General features: G+C 35.8%; 1 protein-coding gene across 5 annotated transcripts in view; it reads left to right on the forward strand.

Annotated features, from left to right (window-relative positions):
- The window catches only part of NF1 (neurofibromin 1), a 262407-nt gene that overhangs the window by 46248 nt on the left and 203583 nt on the right, over window positions 1-12576 (forward strand). For all 5 annotated transcript variants that reach the window (XM_055577184.1, XM_055577188.1, XM_055577185.1 and 2 more), the window contains exons 2-3: window positions 9551-9694; window positions 11493-11576. In XM_055577184.1, coding sequence (XP_055433159.1) covers window positions 9551-9694; window positions 11493-11576 — 228 coding nt within the window. The remainder of the gene's footprint in view (window positions 1-9550; window positions 9695-11492; window positions 11577-12576) is intronic.

Below are 12576 nucleotides of genomic sequence, written 5' to 3' on the forward strand. Positions count from 1 at the left end.
ATTCATGTAATCATCACCATGGTCAAGATACAGGAAGTTTCATTACCCTCCAAAATTCTCTTGTACTGCTTTGGCCATCAGGGGAGGTGGTGGCAAATTCTGAGAGGACATCTGTTGTCTTGCAGAGGAGAGTCCTCTGAATTATCCTCAAACAAGCATGGGGAGTGCTTGCTCTTAGTAAGCAGTAATGGGCCACTCTGTAGACTTAGACGGTTCAGGAGAATTTGGAGATAAAAGATTTGGGGGAGCACCAACCCAGATGTTTCCATTACCCCTGTCGGAGTCTTACTGTTCTTTGTCAAACACAGCTCTGTAGCAGGCCTGCCTTGTTTGGAATTTTAACTTTTGGAGCCCAGCAACTGTTCTGGTCTAGATTTCTTTGCCTTCCTCTTGGAGAAGAGACAAGGGCATCTTTGTGTACTTTCAGAGAGGCCTTCTGGCTTTCATACTTAGATTCCAGTTAGCAGTCAGTTACCTTTTTGTTATCTTCTCTTGCAGAACTCAAATAGTTTAGTAATATTCTTCCAAACCAGTTGTTTTCGAGGTTACTTTTTCTCCTTCATTGCCAGCTTTAAATTCCCGTCTTAGCACCTACTGCATCTGCCTTGAGAGCCTAGTGCAGGATGTTCATGAAGACGTTCCTTTGGGATCAACACCTGTGAGGAGGGAGAATTGGGCAGATGCAAAATTCATGGTGCAATGTAGGCCTGGCATCAGATTTGGCCAACCCCTTTGGGGAGCTTTGGCACTAGAATGGGCCCTTTTGAGTTTCCCAGAATCGGGCTGAGGTGTTCAGGCCTTTATATTGCCATACCAGTTAGTTGGATTAGTTAGTATAGGAAGAGTATCATCTGGGCAGCATCATTCTCTGCAGGTGAGGCGAGCCCTGTGGGACTGACTGACAGTTAAGTCCTTTCTGAAGGGGGAGCTGAGCAGTGCCTCAGTATCTACCAAAAATTCCCCTGTATCCACAGGGAGTGAAGAGTTTGTTTTTGTTTTTTTAGTATTATTAACACATGGATTTAAATATGTGTAGATGTAGCAAAATTTCCATTGACTTAAATATGTATGGGATGATGCACAAATGTATGTAATATGTAAATATACAGTTCAATAAGTGTTTGCCAAGTAAACACACCAGTGTAACCGCTACACAGATGGGAACTAAAACAATGCTAGCAATCCAGGAGTTCCTCCTTCCCCGTCCTTTTCCTTCTGCTCATTACTTGCTCTTTCCAAGGGTCTCTATTATCTTGACTTGAATTTAACATATTTTTGAATTTGTGTAACATTCATCCATACCGGATCTTTTGTTTGACTTCTTTCAGTATTTGTGAATTTAAGCTTATAATTGTAAGTCATTTATTTCCTTTGCTATAGAGTTTTTCTTTGTTTGAATATGCCCTTTTTGAAAACCATTTCTGTTGTTGATAGACATTTGGAGTGTTTCCAGTTTTTGGAAATTATGAAATCATGGCTATAAACGTTGCTGAACATACCTTTTGGTGGACATATGTACACATTTCTGTTGGGTATATACCTATTGAAGTTATTGAGTACAGTTGGTCTCTGTATCCATGGGTTCCACATTTGTGGATTCAACCAATGCAGATAATTTTTTGGGAAAAAAATTCCAGAAAGTTCCAAAAAGCAAAACTTGAATTTGCCAAGCAACTGGCAACTATTTACATAGCACTGCATTGTATTTACATGGCATTTATATCATATTAAGTATTATAAGTAGTCTAGAGATGATTTAAAGTATATGTAAGGATGTGCAAAGTTACCTGGGCTTCCCTGGTGGCTCAGCGGTAAAGAATCTGCCTGAAGTACAGGAGTCCTGCAGGAGATGCGGGTTCAGTCGCTGGGTTGGGAAGATCTCCTGGAGTAGGAAATGGCCATCCACTCTAGTGTTCTTGCCTGGAGAGTCCCATGGACAAAGGAGCTGGTGGGCCACAGTCCAGGGGGTTGCCAAGACTCTGCCGCGATTGGGTGACTAAACAACAGCAAAGGATGTGCATAGGTTGTGTGCAAGTGGTGTGTGTTTTATGCAAGGGACTTGAACGGCACAGATTTCTGTGTCCTCTGGACTCCCAAACCAGTGACCCGTAGATTTGGAGGGATGACTGTATATATATTTTCCATTTTAGTAGATAAAATGGAATTTCAGTCTTCCAAAGTAATTACTGATTTACACTCGTACATTTAATGTACAAAAGTTCCAGTTGCTGTGGTTTTCCCTGTTTATTTAGAATGTTACCTTCTTGGCTATATAATTAAGAACTGGCTGTACTTAGGAGGGTTCTTCTTTCTTTTAAAAGGTTCTGTACTCTAATTTTTTGTCTTCTGAAGCTGTGAGATTTTTGAACTTCTATTCTGCTTTTCAGAAGTTCTGGTTTAGCTTTTTTACCCTTTTCTACCCAATTACGCATTTGAGACTCCCTCATGTTTTCAGTTTTGTCACTCCAGCTCTCAGTGACAACCAAAATCTCTGATTTTGGTTCCTCTTTCCTTCCTTCCACAGAGGTACTTGCTTGGGAAAGGCATATTTCTGAGTCTCTCTCTCTCTCTTTTTTTTTTTTGGCCCAGATTCTGCGAATGCCCCAGTGGGAGGTGATGGGGGGCTGTGGAAACAGCTGCAAAAGATCACCTTACCTCCACATAGTTCACCATTTTTTTTTTTGAAGCTTAGCCTCTCTAGACCTCATTCCTTCAGTAGCTCTCTAAAATCTTGAAATAGTTGATTTTTTAATCTTTTTTGTGTGTGAGTTAGGGGGAGGTAAGGGTTATTTTGCTGTGAAGTACTCTACCTTACATGGAAGCAGAAGTATGAATTAAAGCATATTTGATTTTTAAATAATTTAAAATTGTTGTCCATAGTGTTCAAATTATTCCCTTTTTGACCAGTGGAAGCCTTCTCAAAATACATTCCTGAGTCTTTTTTGACTGGACCTTTTGACAGCTTTCTTTGGCAGCTTTCTTGCTATCTGGTATGACAAGGTATTCCAGGCTTACCACGTACCTTTTTGCTTCAGATGTGGAATCAGCTGTTTTCTGAAGGGGTCTCGATTCCTTTGACCAGGAAATGGTATCTCAAGATCATTACTACAAGGTCGAACATTGTTTCTAGGCATTTTCAGCAAACAAACGTAGAAAAACATATTTCATTTTCTTCATACAAGATGAACTATAATAAGAATTGATATATCAATATATACCTTCAATTTCAGTTTAAGACTACAGGGTTTTTACTTTACTATTCCTCTCCCATGCTGAGAGTCTCAGTTTTTAGTAACACCAGTAATGATAGAATTAAAATACCACCTAATCACTCATTTCCTTAATCTCACAATATGTACAGAATCAAGATTTATCTTCATTTTCTTTGTCCCAAGAGTATATTCCATTATGAATGTATAGTCAACCTAATATGATTTAAAATAACTTAGAATAGTTCTTCTGTTCATGATTATGCCAATAAAAGCTTAGATATGAATTTCAGTTTGTTTATTTTTTATTCTTTTATTTTTTAGTATTTTAATTTAATTTTATGTTTACATAAATTACATAATTTAAAAATAAAATGTACAAAAACCAGGGAATGTAGATTCTGTCCTTGTCACCTTTATTTTCTTTCGTTCCTAAAGATAACCGCTTAAAAGCTTTTGTATTTTGTCTTTCAGTTATTGTATGTGTGAAGATTTGTGTGTGTGTGTTTATTTCTCCTCCTCCTTCCTAGATGAATGGTAGCATACTGTACATCCTTTTCTTCATCCTGTTTTTTCAACTTAAAGATATATCCTGGAGACTGTTCCATAGTTTGATGAATTTTGACTCATTTTTGTTATTTTTTAAATGTTAGGTTTATACAAGTCTTTTATTTAAGTCATTTAAATTCTGTGGTCTGTGTTATTTGCTTTCTCAGCATATATTTTGGTGTTTCAGGAGGTTTGTGTATTAGGGTTCAGTCGGGGAAGCCGATTGTATGATGGGGAGAGTGACTTATTATGGAAATTAGACCATGTACAATTTTGAGAGGACTTGTGAGGTGAAAATCTAGAAGGAGGAGTTGGAAGATCAGAAAAAAGGAGTCACTAACCAGATCCTCTAAATCAGTGGCAATGGATAGACCAGTTGGAGATTTTAGGGAAATCTGAGAAGCCGCTGTGGTGGGACTGTGTGGGAGAAACTTAAGGTGAGCCACGTGGAAAGCTCTTGCTGCGTTTCGTTACCCACGGTGTAGATTTTCACCTAAGCATCTGGTGGTAGGCTTGTGCCACTGCTCACCCAAGACAAACCAGCAATTTTTTTTTTTCTGTTGTTATTTTTATATTGATGTCTTTGTATAGTACTCTAATTCCTTCCCTTTTTTGGGAGGGGAAGTTGTTAAACAGTGGTTTTCTTCTATAAGCAGTACTGAAGTTAGCTAGTAACCTATTCTCATCTCCTTCTCAGCCAGCGTTTGGTTTAAAATAATGTCCTTTTACTCTTGTACCATAAGGCAGTCTGTATACCAAGAGTATACTTTTTTGTGTATTCTCACTACCCTTTCCCAGTTTTGATAACTGTACCATATCTATACTGTCATTACATTTAGCAGTTACATAGTGTGTTTTCTCCCTTATTATCATTATTTATTTTCAGTTCTTTTAGTAAATATATATTTAATGGTCCCTCATAGTGTAGATGTGTCTTCTGTTATTTTGGTTGACTGAAGCATATTGTCTAGTAGATTTCTCAGGAAAGGCTCAAGGGAACAATATTTCCTGGGTTCATGCAATTCATAACAGTTTGATTATCACCATTTTACTTGGAAGTCAGTTTGCCTGCATGTAAAATCCTTGGTTTACTTTATCTTCTCTTAAGAATCTTAAAATGTTATTTCATTTTTTCATTAGCATATAGTATTGTCAAAGTCGGAGGACAGTCTGATTTTTGTTTTTTGTGTAAGTGACTTTCTGCCTGAATGTTCAAAGGATTTTTTGTTTGTTTGTTTGTTTCTTATTCACAGAAGATCAATAGTTTTACTAAAATATGACCTGGTATTGGTCATTCTGGGTTAGTTTTTTCACGTATGTGGTGTGCCCTTTATATAGTTTGAAATATTTAAAAAAATTATCAGCAAACTTTCCTTGAAATCGTTTGTAATATTCCATTCTACTCCATTGATTTCATTTCCTTCTTTGAGGACTCCTGTTATACATATGTTGGATCTTGTTTGCCTGTTTTCTCTGTCATTGTAAATTCCCATCTCATTTTCCTTATTTTTTTGAATATTAGAATTTTCCTCCTGTTTACCTTTTTCTCTTAAAGCATTATATTTTCTTTTATTTACTCTTTAATATCTCTGGTTAGTCTTCACTTCCGAAATGATTTTTTTTCTAATTCTTTTCTGAATTTTGTCAATTAATTTGTAATTCTAATTTATTTCGTATCTTTAGTCATTTAAAAACTTCTCTTGGCTCATTTTGAATTAATAATTTACAGTTTCATCTGTTGGTGAACATATCTTTTTGGCATGTTTTCATTTTCTGTAGTAATGCTATTCTGTCTCTTACTCCTTTTTTCTCAAAATAGTTTCACATATGACTTGACTACAGTGTTTTCTGTTGCTCATTTTTATGTGAAATTAATTTTCCTGAGTTGTTGGGAGAGAAATGTGGGCCAGTATAGCTTTCTATCTTCATGGCTCTGGAGTGCTTCTGTTGCTTTCATGAAATTAAACAAATACATCATCTCATTCTTTGTAAGCTCTCTTGGCTTTCTTCTCTTTTCCACCTTTTATTGGGATCTTTTTCCTTTGCCCCTGTTGGTCTTATTGTTTTCAATTTGGAGTATATCTCAGTACTTTCTTCTCAATGTGGTCTTCATCCTGGAAGGGGGTGTTTCTTTAGCTGGTTAGTTTAGAACTGTGCTGTTCAGTGAGTACATGGCTACTTAATGTTAAGTTTAAGTAAAATAAATTTAAATAAAATTAAACATTTGATTCCTTATTTGCATTAGCCATGTAACAGATGCTTAAGCTTAATAGCCATATGTGGCTAGTGACTACTATAATGAGCATTATTAATACAGTGTAATAGCCTCACCACAGAAAGTTCTATTAGTGATGGTTTAAAGTGTGCTTTCTTCTTTTCAAAGTTTATTATAGACTTTTTGCACACAAGTGCCAATTGCTGTGTGCAAACCCCCCCGTGTTTCAGCTAAGCTCTAAACTTGTCCTGCTGTACATCTCATTGAGGATGTAATACAATTTTGGGATTTTCCTCTTGTCAATTCAGTTCAGTCGCTCAGTCGTGTCTGACTCTTGTGACCCCATGAACCGCAGCACGCAGGCCTCCCTGTCCATCACCAACTCCTGGAGCCTACGCAAACTCATTGAGTCAGTGATGCCATCCAACCATCTCATCCTCTGTCGTCCCCTTCTCCTCCTGCCCTCAATCTTTCCCAGCATGTCTTTTCAAATGAGTCAGCTCTTCGCATCAGATGGCCAAAGTATTGGAGTTTCAGCTTCAGCATCAGTCCTTCCAATGAGTATTCAGGACTGATTTCCTTTAGGATGGACTGGTTGGATCTCCTTGGAGTCCAAGGGACTCTCAAGAGTCTTCTTCAACACCACAGTTCAAAAGCATCAATTCTTCGGTACTCAGTTTTCTTTAAGTCCAACCCTCACATCCATACATGACTACTGGAAAAAGCCTTGACTAGGTGGACCTTTTTTGGCAAAGTAATAGCTCTGCTTTTTAATATGCTGTCTAGGTTGGCCATAACTTTTCTTCCAAGGAGCAAACGTCTTTTAATTTCATGGCTGCAGTCACCATCCACAGTGATTTTGGAGCCCAAGAAAATAAAGTCTGTCACTGTTTCCTTATCTATTTGCCATGAAGTGATGGGACCAGATGCCACGATCTTAGTTTTCTGAATGTTGAGCTTTAAAGCCAACTTTTTCACTCTCCTCTTTCACTTTCATCAAGAGACTCTTTATTTCTTCACTTTCTGTGTTATTGATATTTCTCTGTTATTGATATTTCTGTTATTGATATTTCTCCCAGGCTCTTGATTCCAGCTTGTGCTTCATCTAGTCCAGTATTTCTCATGATGCACTCTGCATATACATTAAATAAGCAGGGTGACAGTATAAAGCCTTAATGTACTCCTTTCCCTATTTGGAACCAGTCTGTTGTTTCATGTCCAGTTGTAAGTATTGCTTCTTGACCGGAACACATTTCTCAGGAGACAGGTCAGGTGCTCTGGTATTCCCATCTCTTTTAGAATTTTCCAAAGTTTGTTGTGATCCACACAGTCAAAGGCTTTGGCATAGTCAATAAAGCCGAAGTAGATGTTTTTCTGGAACTATCTTGCTTTCTCAGTGATCCAACGGATATTTTTCAATTTGATCTCTGGTTCCTCTGCCTTTTCTAAATCCAGCTTGAACATCTGGAAGTTCACGGTTCACGTACTGTTAAAGCCTGGCTTGGAGAATTTTGAGCATTACTTTGCTTGCGTATGAGATGAGTGCAATTGTGTGGTAGTTTGGGCATTCTTTGGTATTGCCTTTCTTTGGGATTGGAATGAAAACTGACCTTTTCCAGTCCTGTGGCCACTGCTGAGTTTTCCAAATTTGCTGGCATATTGAGTGCAGCACTTTCACAGCATCATCTCTTAGGATTTGAAATAGCTCAACTGGAATGCCATCACCTCCACTAGTTTTGTTCATAGTGATGCTTCCTAAGGCCCATTTGACTTCGCATTCCAGGATGTCTGGCTCTAGGTGAGTGATCACACCAAGGTGATTATCTGGGTTGTGAAGATCTTTTTTGTGTAGTTCTTCTGTGTATTCTTGCCACCTTTTCTTAATATCGTGTGCTTCTGTTAGGCCCATACCATTTCTGTCCCTTATTGTGCCCATCTTTGCATGAAATATTCCCTCGGTATATCTAATTTTCTTGATGAGATCTCTAGTCTTTCTCATTCTATTGTTTTCCTGTATTTCTTTGCATTGATCGCTGAGGAAGGCTTTTCTTATCTCTCCTTGATATTTGGAACTCTGCATTCAAATGAGTATATCTTTGCTTTTCTCCTTTGCCTTTCACGTCTCTTCTTTTCACAGCTATTGTAAGGCCTCCTCAGACAACCATTTTGCCTTTTTGCATTATCAATATGTATGATCCTATTTCCATTTTCTTAATTGTTCTGGGTTTTTTTTTTAATAGGTCTTTCCCTTCTCTTGTGTTTCCTGCCTAGAGAAGTTCCTTTAGCACTTGTTGTAAGGCTGGTTTGGTGGTGCTGAATTCTCTTAACTTTTGCTTGTCTGGAAAGGTTTTGATTTCTCCATCAAATCTGAAGGAGAGTCTTGTTGGGTTGAGTATTCTTGGTTGTAGGTTCTTTGCTTTCATCACTTTAAATATATGGTGCCATTCCCTTCTGGCTTGTTGAGAAATTGGCTGATAACCTGATGGTAGTTCCCTTGTATATTATTTGTTGTTTTTCCCTTGTTGCTTTTAATATCATCTTGGTCTTTAATTTTTTGTCAGTTTGATTACTATGCTTCTCCATGTGTTCCTCCTTGGCGTTATCCTGACTGCAACTCTCTGTGCTTCCTGGACTTGGTTGACTATTTCCTTTCCCATGTTAGGGAAGTTTTCAGCGATTATCTCTTCAAACATCATTTAGTATTTCTTTACCATCAAGTTAGTCAAATTATTAACTGACTAAGAAAATTTGGACATGCTACTTGGTCTCTTTCCACTTTTTGTTGCACCATTTTAAAAAGGAGGAAGCTGGACTCAGGTTTGTTTTTTCACGGGGGAACTTCATCAGTGTTCTCTGTTAGTGTTAGCAGGATCTAATATTTAAACAGTACATATATTTGTGATGCTTTCAATACAGAATGCTGCTCTTAAACTGAGTAGAAATGAACTTCTAGTGCAAATTGGTTCATTCTCAGATAAGTGTGGTCCCCTTAAAGGATACTTTTTTCATGAGATCTATCTTTTTGTCTGTTACTCCCTCAACTGTGTACCTGAGGGTGATTATCTTACCTGAGTCAGTTTTACTATGTATATTGTAGGCTATACAGTTTGTTTTGTTTTCTGAACAGTCTGGAGTTATTTGCCATTATTGACTAGAGGTCTAAGGCATAGATTTTCTTGATCTATTGTTTTTTTAATGCTTGAGTTCAATATATAAGGGAAAAGATTGTTTGCATTTTCTTGCAGACATTTTTCTCTGAAATAATTTTTAGCTTCATTGAAGTAGCTCTATTTATGTGAGTCATCATTCTGTCTTATATAGTGCTGGGTAAAGGTTTAATTTTGTAGATAAAGATTTATGACTTCTAGAAAGCTGAAAAAATGGAAATTTCTACAGAATTTTAGATTTGCTATAAATTTCTTTATTTATTGAAAATTGGAGTTTTTAAGCTACAAATATATGTAATTGTGCTTGATAAAATGTTCCCAAAAATCTCATGATTTTTCAATGAGAAATAGATTTCTCATTAGTCATTTTAAAATGTAAGTTTACGTGTTTTTTTTGTTTGTTCCCTCAGCTTCCAATAAAAACAGGACAGCAGAACACACATACCAAAGTCAGCACTGAGCACAACAAGGAATGTCTTATCAATATTTCCAAATACAAGTTTTCTTTGGTTATAAGTGGCCTCACCACTATCTTAAAGAATGTTAACAATATGGTGAGTATTTGCATTACTGTTTTATGGGGGAATTTGGTTTGTTTTCTGTTTTAAAATTTGGAGCAACGTATTTTGAAGTAAGTAGAGTCATTTTCTGTGGACTCTGGATGTCAAGATTTATCTTAATTTGTGGATAAGTGCAGATAACCTTTTAACTTTCTTTTTTTATTTTAATTCTTTTGTTTTAGATGCTTGTCTTATTTGTGACTCTATCTACTGTTCAATTTTTCTGAAATTAGAATTTCATACAGATTTTGTCATATATGAATTGACTATAATAATCTATTTAAATCTTTTCCTTAGCTTGTCATTTGAATATTTACATATCAGATTGTCCTAGTCTGAAGGAGTTGGTAAATAAAATATTGACTTTGTAGTCCTAAAATGTGAAATTGCTTTTGTGAAGATACTGTTTATTTCCTTCCTCCTGTAACCTGTGGCAGATTCCATTGTAGAGAGTCTGTGTTGAAACAGTTTTCCTCAGATACCAATTTCATTAAGTATTTCCACTGTCAAAAGCTCATAATGGCTTCTTTTATTCCTTGTTTTATAAAATTTGTTTACATTCCCTAGACTTCAGCATCCTCCTGCTGTTTTCTCTGTGTCCCTTTGAACATACTATCAATATTTTTCCTGTCTCTGTCAGGTGGTTCTTTCCTCTGTGTCAATTACTATCTAAAATCTGCTTCATACTCAGTTCGGAACAGCCGATCTGGATACATCTTGATTAACTCCCAAACTGCTCAGCTTGTTTTGAGCACTTAAAACCACAATTTTTATTGTTTGTATTGAGCAATGAAACTGATTTTTGGTTGTAGATTGTGAAAATCAGTAAGTACCATTTTCATAGTCATATTATCTTTGGTGTGTTTTCTTTCTAAAAAGTTGATTGGAAAATATCCCAGAGTTACAAAATTGGTAAACTGGAGGTGTGGTCAGTCCTTTGCTTTACAAAGATATTTTCTCTTTATGGAAAAAAAAATAAGATTTTCTGAAAAAAGCAGAACTTTTTATAAACATGTATAGTGCTTTACAGAAATACATTTAAGATTTTATGGAGCTATTCTGTTAAACACAGTGTGTGGGTCATAGTGATAGGATCTTGCTTATATAAATAAGTAGACATGTTTCCAGTTAGATTGAAAATGTTTTAGTATTTGGACCCTTCTTTTAAAAATGAAAACAGTATTGCAATATTGGCATTCATTTCATGCTTATTGAGTAAATTAAGTTGTGGAAGCCATAATCTCTTGTTGGTAAATAACATAGTGAATGCTTAAGACTTACTGTAATTGATGTTACAGCATTTTGTTGCTATTAGAGTTTAGGCTTTGATTTTTTGATTATTTTGTGGCATCAAAGTGTGGTTAAATGTTTAACATTCTAGTAAAGATCTGTATATCTAAATCCTATATATTTAAAAAATATTGTTCAAACCTAAATCGTACTTAAAAACTAGCAGAACATGGGACTTTCCTAATGTTACCATTTCTTTAATGGTGTTCATTTCAAAGTACATTTACTACATATTTTAAAAGTATAAATTAGAGTATCTTTTACTGTGGCAGACTAATGGCAGATTGTAGTAAATTCCAGCATTTTTGTTTGCCTGAGAATTAATTTTGTGTGAGCATTAGGATAAAATCAGAAATAATAGATTTAAATATAGTATAATCTGGGAGATAAAATAGCAGACTGTTGATTTTCTTGATCCTTAGTCCCTCATTTTTCAGACGTGTGCTGATTTGTGGTGGAGAGTAGTAACCAACTTTTATGTTCTGAATATCTTTTCTTTTAGAGAATATTTGGAGAAGCTGCTGAAAAAAATTTGTATCTCTCTCAGTTGATTATATTGGATACACTGGAAAAATGTCTTGCTGGGGTAAGTGAATCTGTTCTTGAATAGGCATGTTTTATGAGTTCAGTTTTGAGAATGATCTAATGTACTGAATGAAGCATAGATGTGGACAAGGAGAAGAGTCATGGACTAAAACATGAAAATGAATTTTGTTAGCAGAGCTGACAGGGTAGCATAGAGAAGTTTTCAAGAAAAAATTATATTCTTATCTTTTGTAAATTAAATGTTGATTATTTATAAGTAACAAAGTTTATATTTATAAAGTTAGGTTGGAGTCATATCTCTCAGGTTTTTTAGAAAAGATTTTATAGGAAAGTCACTATTTCATTTAATTAATTTCTCCAGTGGTTAGGCCTGTGGCATTGCTTGGCTGTCAAAAAATGTGATGTTAAAGACCATGAGAATCTTATTTTCCCCTGTATGAATCTGATTTTAATATTTTACTTTTAAAATTTATGATAAAGAGAACTTAAATTTAAGCTGTTATATTGCTGATAGATCCTACCTTAAAACACTTTTTATGTAAATATGAACATATAAAATAGATACGTGGAGGAGTATGTGGGTGTGTTAGTCACCCAGTCGTGTCCGACTCTTTGTGACCACATAGACTGTAGTCCACCAGGCTCCTCTGTCGATGAAATTCTCCTTGCAAGAATACTGGAATGGGTTGCCATTCCCTTCTCCAAGAGATCTTCCCAGCCCAGAGATTGAATCCTGGTCTCCTGCTTTGCAGGCAGATTCTTTACCATCTGAGCTACCGGGGAAGACCATGTGGAGGAATAGTTGAATACAAAACAGTTGTTTCTCATGTTTCCTCTAAATAGTTATCTCGGAGTTTTCAACCATGACTTAATTAGAATTTTTTCAAGAAGATTGGTTGTATAGACCATAGTGTTTCTATATTTCAACAGCTTTAACTCTTCCTGGAAAATAGTAGGAGTCTATATAAATATATAAATTTTATATTTATTTTAAAAATTATTTTATATTTATTCATATTAAATTTTATATTAATACTTTA

The sequence above is a fragment of the Bubalus kerabau genome, chromosome 4, assembly GCF_029407905.1.
Source record: "Bubalus kerabau isolate K-KA32 ecotype Philippines breed swamp buffalo chromosome 4, PCC_UOA_SB_1v2, whole genome shotgun sequence".
Classification (NCBI taxonomy): Eukaryota; Metazoa; Chordata; class Mammalia; order Artiodactyla; family Bovidae; genus Bubalus; species Bubalus kerabau.